Source organism: Nestor notabilis, unplaced genomic scaffold (genome assembly GCF_000696875.1).
Source record: "Nestor notabilis isolate BGI_N333 unplaced genomic scaffold, ASM69687v1 scaffold34741, whole genome shotgun sequence".
NCBI classification, from domain to species: Eukaryota; Metazoa; Chordata; class Aves; order Psittaciformes; family Psittacidae; genus Nestor; species Nestor notabilis.
Window position 1 is genome coordinate 29531 of NW_009915776.1, and position 14485 is coordinate 44015.

The 14485-nt window shown below is 40.6% G+C and overlaps 1 protein-coding gene across 1 annotated transcript in view; it reads left to right on the forward strand.

Moving 5' to 3' along the window:
* Positions 1–7080, forward strand: part of LOC104413334 (disheveled-associated activator of morphogenesis 2-like) — a gene marked incomplete at its 3' end in the record, with an annotated part of 22173 nt that extends 15093 nt beyond the window's left edge. Inside the window, exon 2 of the mRNA XM_010024292.1 lies at positions 6991–7080. Within this exon, the coding sequence (XP_010022594.1) occupies positions 6991–7080 (90 nt within the window). The remainder of the gene's footprint in view (positions 1–6990) is intronic.
* Positions 7081–14485: the final 7405 nt, after the last annotated feature.

Genomic DNA, 14485 nt, shown 5'->3' on the forward strand with positions numbered 1-14485 from the left:
AGGGAAAGATTTTTTCTCTTCTACTTGCAGCATTCATAAACTCTGCAAAGAGACTAAAAGCTGAAGGTACTTTTTTTATCATTACTTATTATATTCACTCACTGCAGTTATCTCTGAAGCAGCATTTTGGACAGTTGCCTCTGGACCTCTGATGAGAATGTCCCTGCTCCTCCCCAGCCTTCCTTCCTGGTGGGCAGTGGCACAGCTCGAATGTGATCCACCAGACTGACCTATCTGGTATTTGCCAGCAGATCCTGGCATAGGCAGTGTGAACAGAAAAATAAGTGTTCCTGGAACTGTTGTTAAAAAGTGTAGCTTTCAGGCAATATAAATCACCTGTTAGCAGTGTGGTCCTACTCAGTTCACTTGTTAAAGCTTATAATAGTTATGCTAGATTGGATTTTCAAAGGTTTGTAGCATGCTGCTGACAATCTCCTCCCTGATCTCCTTCCACTGCTTCCCATTCCTTTACAGTCCCAGACGTGCCAGTGCCATTTATCTCATGTCAGCTTGAGTTGTACTTCAGCATTGATTAACTCACCATCAGCTACTCCCTCAAAGTGATTGCACATGAACATGAACCTTCTCTGGGGCTTGCCAATGGATGCTGAATGGAATCCCATGGTGTGTTATAATCACTGTTTACTTTGTACAAAAGTTAAATAAATTCATCCAGGGCATAAGGCAATCAGCTCTGCTATGCAACTCAGGAGCATCAGTGGAACTGGAATATGGCCCTTTTGGGGACATGGTGACCGACATGTTTATACATGACCTTGGGTATCCTGAAGAATTGAGTATCATACTGTACAGGGAATTTATTGTACTGGCAACAGTGTATTATACTTCATTTTGTAACTTGGGTGGGTTTGATGCTATTAAGAGGCTGAGAGAGAATGATGAGGTGGATAAGGGAGAGTGCATTTGTGCATGACAGGAGAAAAGGGTCAAGGGGGGATGAGAAAAAGACTTGGAGTGAAGAAAAGGTAGGTGTGTGGAAAAGGCAAAAGAAGGAATGGGGATGTGAACAAGAAGCAAGATAAAAACAGTGCATTTAACTAAAATTCATACAGTGCAAGGTCATAATGTAAAAATGAATCCACCCTTGGTACCTAGATTTTTAAGGCAGGGATCTGGAAAGTGTTTAACCATGTACAGAGTTTGCTCTATGGCTTTGTACTTGCAGGGCTTTTGCATAGCCCTCTGAAGCCCTTGGTGCTGGTCACAGGTCAGGTAACTGTCAGTCTCATCTGTTCTGAAGTTCTTAAGTTTTCACTCTGAGTTTAACGAAGGAGAGTAAAGTTTAACCTTCCTATGGAGCTTTGCCAGTTTGTGCTCCTTGAAGATTTGGTTCCCGTGGTGCCTGGTGATGCTGAGACCTGGCTGTCCTTTTGCTTGATCACCTGTCTGCTGCTAGAGAACCAAACAGTGCAATAAACCTGTAATCAGACAGTCAAAATGAGCATCTCTGAACAGTAGAAGTGATGAAGTCTATTTGCAAATGTAATAATTCTTAGTGTTACATTCTGTGGTGTAAAATAAAGATTGATTTCATGCCAAAGCTATTCCCTCTGGTAAAAGGATTCCCTATGGTTAAAGGATTTTATCCATTAATAATTCTTTAATAATTGCCCAAATAAGTTTGTGGACAGAAATAAACATTTAAGAAATGAGAATATGCTTTTAGATGTCATTCACTTCTCTCAGTTGAAAAAAAGCTTTTAAATATGAAACACATGCTTGGGATTCAAACTTGAATGGGGGACATTTAGGTTAGATATAAGGAAGAAGTTCTTTACTGTGAGGGTGGTGAGGCACTGGAACAGGTTGCCCAAAGAAGTGATAAATGCTCCATCCCTGGCAGTGTTCAAGGCCAGATTGGACGGAGTGTTAAGTGACTTGGTTTAGTGTGTGGTGTCCCTGCCCATGGCACGGGCGTCGGAATCAGATGATCTTAAGGTCCTTTCCAGTCCTAACAATTCTGTGATTCTATGATTGATGCTTACAAGAAAGGATGTGCTTTCGAGACCATTTTCAGTACAAGAGACTGTGGAAAGAAAATAAAAGTGTAACTCAACTACCTGTAACTGAAATTATAAGAAATTGATGAAATAAGACAGGTATCCAACTAAACATAAGAAAATCAGCAAAATCTCCTCTCCCTCCTGGCAAGATATGTTATGCCCATATTAATCAAGTTACTGCCTGCAGTAAACAAAATATGACAGAATTCTGTGCTTCATCACACTGGAAGTGCTATGCAGGATTCATTAAAACCCCCAAACCAAGCCCACCAGCCTCTGAAGGTTTGTTGATTGGTTGTTTAGGGTTGTTGTTTTTTGCCTTTGACAAAATGAAGCAGCTGCCTGACCTTAAGTCAGGGGGAAGCTCCCTGGTAACTAGGAAGTCCAGCAGCCAGTGGAGCTGGGACAAGTGGAATGAGAAACTGGAACTGAGGAAATATCCAGTGGGTGTCCAAATATCTCTGGATAAACAAGTCTGGGGCTCTTGGTGTCCAGCATTCTGATTTGAAGCCAAGAGGTGCTGGAGCCTGGAAGCCCTCATGCTCTCTGTGTACTTAGAGTGCTGAGGTTTCCATCCTATGTCTTCTGTGACTTCAGTTTTGTTATGTTGAGAATAGGAAGTCTCATTGTGTCTCTTAAGTGTTTTACTAAGTTTGTCTTTCAAAAAATTCCAAGTTTTCCTCATTTAAATTCCAAAATTCCTATGGACTATATATGTCTTCTTGCAAGGCCAGGTAAAGTAGACTGGTGAAAGAGCGGCTATCCTGTGGCTCCGTCCCACCTTTCCACAGGTGACTGAATGGTAGAGATGCAGTATACATTTCAGTACAAAGATTTTGGCAGGAATTAAAGGTTCTCATTTAGAGAGGCAGGCATGTTGGTAGGCATTAAACGTTCTCCTTTAGTGGTTCCCTCTCCAAATGATCCACTCTTCTACATTCCCAAAATAATAATTTTTCTCTATATTAATTTCATTTCATGTCACTAAGAAAAGTTCTGTCCAGTCTAGGTGAGAAGTACTTCTCTGTTCAGCTCTTCTGGGGCTTTGAGTGATACCATTATTGAGCTGATGGCTACCCAGTATCACAATCCAAGTTTCACACTTTGATGAATGTTCCCAAGGACAGGGGACATAATGTGGTTTTAAATCCCACAAAATCCTAGTTTTACGTTTCCTACCCATTCCTCCCTCTTGTTCTCTTTCTTTCTCTTTGTCTGTTATTTCCTTGGGCTGTAGCCATTTTGAATGAAGGCCACCTTCCCTTTTGGCCTGAGAACTGGACTTGGAAATACTTGAACCTCAAATCCTGCTCCAGCACATTTTAAATGTTTTATCATTGAAATTCAATCTGTGTAAGTTAAAAAAGAGAAGTCTACATGAAAGTGAAATTAACTGAATGTATCCCTCAGTAAATAAAATAGGAAATAGACAAAGGAGAGAAATGTAAGGAATATTAACTGGAGGTACTTTACATCTCCCTCGGGCCAGCCTGGCAAATATCTTTTTAATCTGTGTTTCATGAGAACAACTTCAAGTATTTTTTAGAGCCAAAAGGCTGAGCTCCATTGTGCAGGATCATACTGGCATGAATTGCTGGAACCAAGCTGCCCATTCAAGATACAGAAGAGGAGTTACTACATTTCTGTTTGGAAACTGGCACAGGTGATGGAGGAGGGTGTTCTCCCCGCTTTGTTCTGACCGATCCTTTTTTCTCGCCCTTTACGTTTTTGCTCCCTGGGCATTCGGTCACATCGGCTTCCTTAGCCTGGCTCCAACCTCAGTCTTGATGGCTGCATTTAGAGCTTGTAGTTCCCCTTTCCTGCCAACCCTTGCAATTCCTTTCTCCTTCAATAGCTGTTTGCTGTCACTGAGCTAACTCTGGGGTCTGAATTTCTACACAGTGACAGATCTACCTCTGTCGTTAGTCAGAATGACCCATCCATGGACAGATCACCCTTTTGAGATTTATTCTTTCTGTTCCTCCTCCTGTTTACCTCCAAGGCAGCAAGTTTCCTTATGTGCCATCTGTTAGAATCCTGAGTCAGAATAGGAAAATGGTTTGCCTGATCCAGGATCTTCTTTCATAGCTAGATCCAGGGGGTTTCTGTGCAGTCACAGTGGTCTTCAGATCGTCTGTGGGAGGGGAATGGGAGAGGTAAAATGATTTGGAGGGTTCTAGAAGGAGGGTTCATGTCTCTTGTATTTTGCAGGGATTTCTTGATTCTTTATAGGGTGGAATTTGATTAATGTTACAGGTAGAGGGGTTATGTAGGCCTCTTTAGTTTCTCCCACTCCTTTCTTCCTCTCAGTGAAGGAGTATGTTTAGTGAAGACTAACTTCAGAAATAGGTGCTGAAGAGCTTGACTGCTGCTTTGTATTCTGGAGCAGATTTCTCTCTCCCTGTTGAACATTCATGCTTGCTACCTGCTCATTTGACCTGGGGGCTAGAACCTAGCATTTTGCCTCCTAACAAACACTAGCTGTTTCAAAAGTAATTTACCCTCCATGTGCCATCTTCCAGCCAGGTGTGTTTTGGTGTGTCTCAGGTGACCACCTGGACCTGGTTATGCCTGAAACCCTGAGCAATTTCCTTGTTCTTCTGTTACCTGAGCTGATGTGGTGACTTTTAATGTTCTTCTTGGCTTAATCTACCCTCCTGAGCCACACTCAAGTGGCTCGTGGATGCACTTAGTCCTCACTGGATCTCCCATCCTTTCAAACTACCTCTCCAGGCTTCTGTTCTGGAAAGAATGTCATGCTATCAGCATGCAGAATTACATGACTGGAAATTGGAGATTCTTCTTGCCTCATTGAAAGCAGAGTGTTCTTTGTGTCCCTGATGGTGCCAGTGTCCAGGGCAGTGGCTAGAAGCTACTAAGTGTCAGCATCCTGCCCTCTGGGCGGTTTTAGTCAATAGGAGCGTTCTGTTGATGAAATGGTTGTCTTGGACTATATTGGTTGAAATCATTATTTGGTTTTGTGTACAGCTTCTGGGAAGAGCTTTTGCTGCTTCTCTGATCTGCCACCAGACTCAGAAAGAGCAGAAGGGATTAGAAAACCCAGTTAGTTGCTCTGTATTAAAAAAATAATACGGGTGGGGAGGTGTGGGGAAACAAACCCAAAACAAGACCAAAAAAAAAAGAAATAGAAACCTAACACCTCCCCCCCAACCAATGCTAAAATTATTAAGTAGCTCAATAAAACGATCAGAATTTTTCTAGGTATTTAGCTGAGCCCAGCCAGCTCATATCAGATGTGTATTCTGGCCTCTTCGGTGGTTCTTCCAAACCTGGCATTTCTGATTCCCTGTCTGCCCCTCCTATCCCTCCCACATGCTTGACCTCCAACAGCATTCCTTCACTTGTCTTAAGACCTTACATGTCGTTTCACTCTCACTCTCCCCCCAAGAATGTGATCCTGGCCTGAGCTTTCTAATTGTGTGTAGCAAGAATAAAACTCTTTGCCTTGCTTGGCTGCTGCCTTGTTTGGAAACTCACCCTAAACATTTCCACATGGTTTGCACTCTTTTTGCACAGCTAAAATTTTTTGGGTTTTTTTTTGCCTTTAAGCTTTTCTTGTTCAAAAAAACTCCTCAAGCTCCTTCTACCTTCGTCTGCTGGCACTGACCTCGCCTTGTTACTGTTTGCATTTCTTTTGTACCTTTTTGCAGCTGAAATCTCTATGGGCTTTTAAATCTGTCAGCAGCCGCTACCAGGCTCAGTGTGCAATTTAGCTCACTGTTTTCACAAGTTTCCCAGCCCTGAATGCTTTCCAAATGAGCCATTGTTGGGCTGAGTTAAAGAGGTATTGTCTCTGCTTGGGCTAGTTTAGCGTTGGTGCCAGAATCTGCATGAACAGTGTTCATAATGCTGCAATGTCATCTTGATACTGTATCCCTGGACACTTCCTGCTCCAAACACTTTCAAATATATAGGAAAAAGAAAACCTTGCCAAAATTGATCATTGAAACGTTACTGGAAGCTTGACTTTATATTGCTGAAACTCTCATTTAGACATCTTTGTCTGTCCCTACTCAAGCAGGCTGCTTGCTACAAAGATAATTTTTATTTGTTTAATTCCCATTAGCACCTGAAACTGAGACAGCTGTGATTGGAGCCCTTTTCTGGCCAGTGCTGAGTAAACACAGAGCAAGTAGCAGTCTTTGATGATTTTAGAGACACGTTGCGTAGGAAGAGAGTCTATTGTAATCCATCTTTTACAGAAGAGAAACGGAAGTGGGGAATCTGGGAATCAGTTCCAGATCATAGCATTATCCTTCATTTTACAAATGTAAGATTGGCTAGGCCCTGAAAGAGGGTGTTCCACTGAACTTGCTTTTCTTAGCAGAGACTGAATTTACGGGTCTGTTCAACCTGACATGACACTGTGCGGAGGTACGTCCTTTGTCTGGAACACTGGTTGTCTTTTGCTGGGGACTGTGGTTCAAAGGCCAGACACCTGGACAAGCATTTCAACCTGTAGGTTGCTGTTGACATTACTGCCGCTAGACAAGTGTCTTGTGACTTCTGTTTAAAAGATACAGTGGTTTCACTGATCTCCTGCTATGGAAGACCAAGCTGGTACAGCAGGCTAGGAAAAAGATGTCTTGAATTTTCTCTAAGAGTCATGAGGAGTGAATGTGTCACATGAGCCAGTGCTTTGGGTTTTTCACTTCATGTCTTTCATGTGCTCTTTCCCATCCTTGACTAACCATTAGTAATGGAAGTTTGATACTGGAGTTGTTCAGGCCGCCTCTCTTCATAGCTTCTGCTCTGACAGGAAGAACTTGCAGTAGCAAGGTAAAAATTATGAAACCAATAATCTGGAGTCTTTGGGGTCCACTAAGTCCTCTGCCTTTTGTCTGAGGGCTAGTCAATACAGCTGATCCAGATTCCTCTCAACCTACTAGAAGTTACCAATGCAGCTGCTGACTGTTTTTTTTTGTCTGTTTTTCACAATCTCCAGGATGAATTGGATCTCACAGACAAGAACAGAGAGGCTATGTTTGCACTCCCTCCCGAGAAGAAATGGCAGATTTACTGCAGCAAAAAGAAGGTACTACAGATGTCCTAATTGAAGTAGTTCACCAATAAATTCTGTGTGCATATATCTAATTACTGATATACATCTATATTTGAACTACATGTTTATCTACTGTTTACTCAAGAACATGATACTTAATCACTTAGATGTAAGGATTTTTATCAGCACGAATATGGAACAAGTTTCTTATAAGTAGTGCATGAATGTGTAATTTCTGAAGAGAACGTTAACAAGTTAATATAATATGTTGTCCTGTATTGAATCTTTCATGTGTTTGGGTTTGTCTTTTTTTCCTTTGAGCTGGAAGAAAAGCTATCATGGAAATGTTTTAAGAAATTTTTAAGACACTTTTGTAGGTTTTTAGAATAGAAAATGTATTGCTGAAATCTTTCAGGATGTCTTCAAATGTCTCTGAAGTGCATTGTAATAGTGATGTCTTAAAACTTGGTAGTTCAAGATCTTCCAGGGCCTTTTTCAGTAGGGAATGTGCCATATTGCACTGGAAATTGAAGACCACCTTGTCCTATCAATTTCTGTGTAATGCCTCTCCTTTCAAGGTCATCAAATTTCTGACAAACTGGTTAGAGGGGCAGTAAATCAGAGGCTGATGTACCACACTGGGTATTTTGTCACTGCCAGAATGATGGCCAAGGGAATTGACAAGTTGCATGGCTGTTGTGAAACTTCTAAAGGAGGAATTCCTGCAGGAGCAGTCTGGTGGGAAAGTTTTGCTGCTCTAGGAAGAAAACAGTCAGAAACAAAGATAGTCCCAATAGCATGTATTTATTGACAATACATATTAGGGAAAAATGGTGTGGCAAGTTTGTTGGTCAGTTTTATTTCCCAGATGTGCACGTCATGCTATGAGAGCATCAGGCTTTGTATTTAAGTCTGCATAACAGAAGCTGAAAGAGGAGGTTTAGATTTCAGTATTGAAGATGGCAGACTGAAGCCCTGCTGATGGTCCTTCTGAGCCTGCGTTTTCTGCCTTACTTTCCTTGGGGAGAGGGGAGGGAATTAGCTTTCTTTCCGTGTAATTAAATAAAATCTCAGTCAAACCAATGAGATGGGTGCTTTTGCATGTGTGTTGATTTTGGTTGAAATGCATCACACGAGGAAGTCAATAGTTACAAATTAGTTACAGCGCCTCTGAGCTAGCAATAATTCAGGAAGTGCGTAAGAGCAGTCTAGACTCGCTTGTCTTTGGTGCTCTCTCCATTCATCTTCCTTCTGGTACACAGAGCTTGCAAGTGGAGGGAAGGTGCAGGCTGCTGTGATTAATGACTGCTTTACATTTTTGCTGGCCAGCTCAGCTGGCTTTTTGAGCTCTGGTGGGAGAGGATCTATTCGTAGCCATCTTAGAGAACCACACATTCCGCCTCCCGGACCAGTCAGCCTTGGCAGGAAAATTCAGGCTTTAATGTATTTAGTATGTTGGTTGGATTCACTACATTACACTTTTTTTTCTTTTTTAAAGTGGTGGATTCGATCTAAGATTCTTGAAGACCTTCAGAGTTAAAGAAACTACATATTGGAAAATCTTTATAATGCATTTATAGTGCAACCTCAGTTAGCTGAACTCTAGCTAACCAAAATGATGTACTAACTGGAACAGGATACTGTTGCCAGATGTCTATTCATTACATTGCAGATACTTTCAAGTACTTGAAACCTTAACTGTCCAGTGTTATTCATTGTTTGCTCACAGGCAGTCAGCTGATGGGTGATGACATATCTCTTTCTCTAGTTTACTACCTAATCCACCTATCATCGTCTTACAGTAACAGAGAAGTTTGTTGCAGGCTTCCTTTTAGAGGAAAGCTGTCTTTTTCCTGAAGAATTTATAAGCAAATTTTAGCCACAAAGGGTCCAATTCCTTACGTGGCAGAATGCTGCCAGCCATACAGGACCAGCCCCCAGAGAGCTCTGTCTTGCTCATGTTGGGTTCTTTTAGTTTCCTGGGAAGTGAGGGCTCTATGCTTCGTGATGTGGCACATGAAAACACTATGATCTAGAAGGTCAAGAGTGCAGGTTGAGGCAACTGTTTGCAATTGTTAATTTCGGATGCCTTTTCTAGTCTAGAAGTAACAGGTCAGAGCTTCCGGATCTGCTCTAAAGGTGGCAAGATTAGTGGATTGTCTTAAGTCAATAAATGTCACTTGGAAAAATTGTTGTAGGCAAGCTGTCTGTTTAACTTGGCAGTTAGATTTTGGATATAATCCTCTATGGTACTTATTCCTAGTGTGGTAGCAGAAAGTCACTATTGTATCAAAAAAATTATTCCACCTGCTCATGATACCAAGCCTTTCTGAAGAAATGGGGGATGACATGTATGTCTGTGCATATAAAGTTATAAGCCAGGGGCATTGCTTGACAGCCAACATTCCACAGAACTCAAAGGAGATTCAGCTCTGGGTGCTTCATTCTCATTTGTGGAGGAGCTATTCGCAAGGAATAAATGCTGCTCTGTTGAAAAAAATTCGTGTATTCTCAGTCTCAGCTGTCCTCTGCCTTGTTGTCAATCAGTACAGGGTGGACAATGACAGAGGCAGTTAATTTGCATCACAAGAATCATCAATCAGTCAGCAGTGGTGGCACCCTGACCCTCTACCCAAAACATTAAAGCTACATACTTTATATTGCCTCTTTCTCTGTAGTAGGAACTTTACCATATTGAGTAATAAGGTAATATGTAGACAGAATGAAAATTATAATATCCTACCCCAGTTCAGGTCCTTTATTCTTGTTTTGCTTAGGATAAGGTTCATGTCTCACCACCAGTTGAAATTTAGATTTACATAAAACATAATCCACTCCTGTAATTCCTTCCTGTAAATTATCTCTAGATTTCCTACTAGTTATATATTTTGCAGGAACTAGGAGAAGCACCATCCCATGCTTTCAGATATATTTATTCATAAATTTCTGACGTTAAGGTTTAGAAAACTGCTGTTATTCAGTGCTGTTTTACCAGGATCTGGTATTAAATTGCATAATCTCATTAATTACTGGTCAAATAATGATATGGAAAGAAAAAGTTGTCAATTCAATTATTTCACCTGTAAATGAGCTCATATTAGGATCCCAGAAAGGGTTGGAAATGCAGGTATTGCACTGCTTTGGATGCAGCCTGTGTTTCTAAGAATGAGGCCTCATTGTGCAGGCAATAGCTTATTGCCTTCTGTACAACCCTACAAGTTCTTAGACTTATTACTATTGGAAAGCAAATAAAGTTGTTTTCTTTTTATGGCCCTTTTTGCCTCCAGAGACTAATTTGTAAGCCTTCAGCTGAGCAGATTTTAGTAGGAAGCATACATGTTTGCAGAGTTAAACAAGTTAGGGTTGTTTTTTTTTTTTTTACTTTTGTGTTTCTTTGAGGGAAAAATTGTTAGCAAATCTCTTTCCAAAGTACAGTCAAACTGGACTAGCTGTATCATACAGCTTCTCTACAAACAAACCAACGTAACAAAATCTCAATCCTAATAAATATGTTGAGCTCTTTGAGATATTTTTGGGTTATTTTGTGCTCTTCTGATTTTAGCTGAACCCTAGAATAGCTGCTCTGTGTTGATTGTGCTTCACCTGCTCAAGTGAGATTATTCAAACTCAAGTAGTGAAGCAATAATCAGCGCACTGCAACTTTCTGGAAAGAGGCTTTTATGGTATCTGAAAAAAAGAGTACATGTTTACAATCCTGAAATGGACTATGCTTTTTCTATCATGGAAAACAGATCTAGAGAAAGGCTTCTCTACAATAGCAAAATAGGGGCTTAAATATTCTGGGGAAAATTTATGTGAACCATATGCTGTAACAGCCAATATGCAAAAAAGAGAATTTCCTTATGATTCCATCCCATGCAATTTTTTTGTTATTATCTGTTAATTATAGTTTTCATCTACCTGATGAATAAAAAAACCTAATAAACTGAATATGAGAACAGGAGTTAGGAAACTCCTTGGTTCTAAAAGTCTTTGATCTAAATTGTTATATAATTTCAAAGAACTTTCATTGTTACGTTTATATATAAATGCACTTCTCTACCTGAAAGAGAGAGTAACAAAGTTAGGAAACCGTGGTAATGTTTTAGCCATGCCATCCTCTCACACCTTTTGCCTGTACTATATGCACATCCCTTGGCTGCATACAGCATTCCTTTTCCTAGATAAAATATTAAAGATCTGAATATATTTTCAGTTTAAGCATTGTTCATTCTTTTTCCTTGCTGCACCTATCTATCTTTTAAGGTATACTTGTAGGAATGGACTTTGTGGTGAAGTCTCCAGACTTGGGAGAGCTCACTGCAAGGAAGAAGGATGAAGTGGAAGGCACTTCTGTGCATTAAACAATCACAAAGGCATCACAGGTCAGTGCTGAAACCAGTGAAACTGAAGCCCAGGTGCAGCATGACCCAGATGCCTCTTCTAGAGGTTTATACCTCTCCCCCACAGAAGCAGCAGATACTGCCACATCACCTTGCATTCAGTTCTCTTTTTTTAATGTGAGGACTGCATCCAGGCCTACATTAGGCTTAGAATGCCCTGGGGAATCCTAGCCTTAGTCGGACTTTAACTTTTAGTAGTTTTACTGCAGTCTTTTTATGCCATTTGCAGCTCAATGTCACAAACTCCCACTTTGGTCCCATGCTGGCTGTCTCTCATTGATGAAGATAATGTCTACATGCAAAGTTTTTGGTTTTGCTTTCTTCTTTGAGAATTTCCTTTTGAGCTTTGCCCTTGAGGTTTGCATTGTCAGCAAAATGTCACCGTAAAAAGTATAGCTTGATATTCTGCAGCTGTATATAGTGTAAGACACCTCTGTCCTCCATCCCCATGCCCACCCCCGCCTCCAGACTCCTGCAGAGCTCTAAGCAAAATGGAAGATGGATGCAAATATAAAACCTGGAGTCCCCCTTGCCTTGGGGGAAAACTTTCTGAAGTGAGTGGTGGAAGTTCCTGCACCTGCTGTTTGTTCTTGTGTTGCTTTATTCTATGTTTTTGCACTGTGAAGTGTAGTTTCAGCTTGGTTGCAATGGAGAGACAGTTATTTCTCAGCTAAAGTGAACTGGCAGGGCTTTTCTTCCAAAACCTTGAGGTCTTTTCTTTGCATTTAAGGCCTTATATGGAGCAACTAAGAGCAGGAGGCTGCATTACATCTGTTGTATTTAGGTAGGAGTTCTGCAATTGTTGCTGTGTGAAAGCGTTCTTTGGGTTCCTACTTTAAAGTGGAAGATATACATAAAGATATTCAAAGGAAGATATTCCCTGAAGAAGAGACAAAATGGATCTTCATCTGGTCTCATTTAGTGATATAATATACCAGATGAAGATCACACCATTGTGTTGTCTGAGTGTGGGTTTTTGGTTTTGTATTGTCTGATCCAAGCTATGAAAGCCCTTTGGGGTTCATCCTTTCTGTATGAAGAATGCCAAGCACATGGTTGCTCATAATAAATGAAGTGGGTGGTTTGAAGTTGTATTGTTTTCAATTCTATCTTCTTGCAATATTTTTTCCTCTTTGAAATACTCTTAGAGTCTGTTACTGATTTGGAATATTAAGCTGTTTTGGTTATGGATTTATAGCTATAAGGAGCATTTAATGTGTCCCTTATAAGTTCCCTTCTTTAGAGTTGTTATTCCACACGTGGTATCTGGGAGCAGAAAACATGAACACACACGATGATTTCCTGTAGTATTTGAGAAGCCGTTTGTAAGGAGTCCCAGTTTGATGAGGCTTGGATGTGACTTCAGGAGAGTTTTTCTCCCAGCATGAAGTGTGTAGGGGGGAGTATGGTTCTTCTACTCTCTCTTCCCCAGGGAAGTCTGAAAAATCCACAGTAACCCGTACAGCATGTGTGATAGCCTAAAAGCAAAAGCAGTTGGTAGGCAGTATGAGGCTGAAGAAGCTGTGTGGGACTTACAGTGCTTAGTGGAAGTGTATTGCTGGTTAATGATGAGGTTATCTGATGACCACAGGGCAAAGCCCACCCAAAGACACATTTGAGCTGGAAAATTAGACTATCTAAAATCTTTGGCACATCAGAAATCTGTTTCTTTCAAAGTTCGTGGCAGGAAGTTTAGTCAACATTTTAATTTAAGTCAGTATTGAAACATTGACAATGACCTGAACAACCTGAGCTAACTTTGAAATTAGCTCTTCTTTGATCAGGTCCCTTATGCCCAAGGCCATTTCAGTCCTAAATTGTTTTATGATTCTTTGAACTGACCATAAATCAAACCAGGAAACCAGCTGTATGGCCGTATTAAAAAAGAAGGGGGGCAACAGTAAGACTCTGTGCAACCTGCTATCTCCTGTATTATTGCTATGAGACCAACTCCTTGAAATGGACTGTAACAGATGATGTTATTTGGTTCCCTCCCAGTGCCTGGGATGGTTGGTTTTGGTCTGAGAGACTGAGTGACTTCCTTAGCTCAGGAGACTGCTGGTGAAACAGTCTGAAATGTGGAATTTCTCAAATGAAATCTCTGAAAATAGACTTGCTTTCAGTTAGCCTATGTCTCAGTGGAAATCTCATAATACTGCTAAGTCACAGTGGGAGGATGTTGCCCTTTGCAAACCACAGCATTCCTGTAGCTGGTTGTTCGGAAAACGCCAGCAACTGTGGAGTTAACTTGCTTTTTTCCCACCAGCATCTGTTCCTTTTTCTGTTAACAGAATGACTTCATGCTCAGATGTTTGGGATGATTTGTTAGCTTGATGCTGACATTGGGTCATTCCAGTATATCTAGTCTAGGTATGGAAGATGGGCACATGGCTTCAAAACTTATTCTGATATAAATGAGAGTTGGCTTTGGAGCAGTGTATTCAGAAACTCTGGCCTGTGACAAGCACAGAACATAATCAGAAACAAAATGCAGTAAGAGTGTCACTAACGCAGCAAATGCACACATTTCCTGATGTGGTGTGCTTGGTCTTTTCAGTGTGAAAAAGCTGTTTGATTAATGGCACATGTTAATGCGTATTGTAGGCTGAAGACGTAGCTCCCAAATTTGGGCAACATAGTTAATACAGTGTAAAATAAAGCCTAAAATTAATGCATTTCCTTCTACGTCATTTAATGCAGAGAACGTGTTCTCACTGGAAGAATAAGACTTGAGATTCATATAAGATACTTGCCATTCTTTTATAGTTCCGTAAAATGAATTTTGTCTTTTTTCCCATCTCACATAAATATAAATTTGTTGACATTGACCCCATTATTCCTTGTGTAGGTCAGCATACCTGAGAAGAAATGTTGTTCATTTTGTATGGTTTAGCAATAAGTTCCTGTAATTGTGTTTTCATGTTTTTTCTCCTTAATGTTTTCCCTTCTATAGCAAGTACTCTGAAGGGGTTACTTGAGAAACAATATAGTAGCCTTAATGATGTAAAAGACTCTTCTTAAAAATATAAATATAT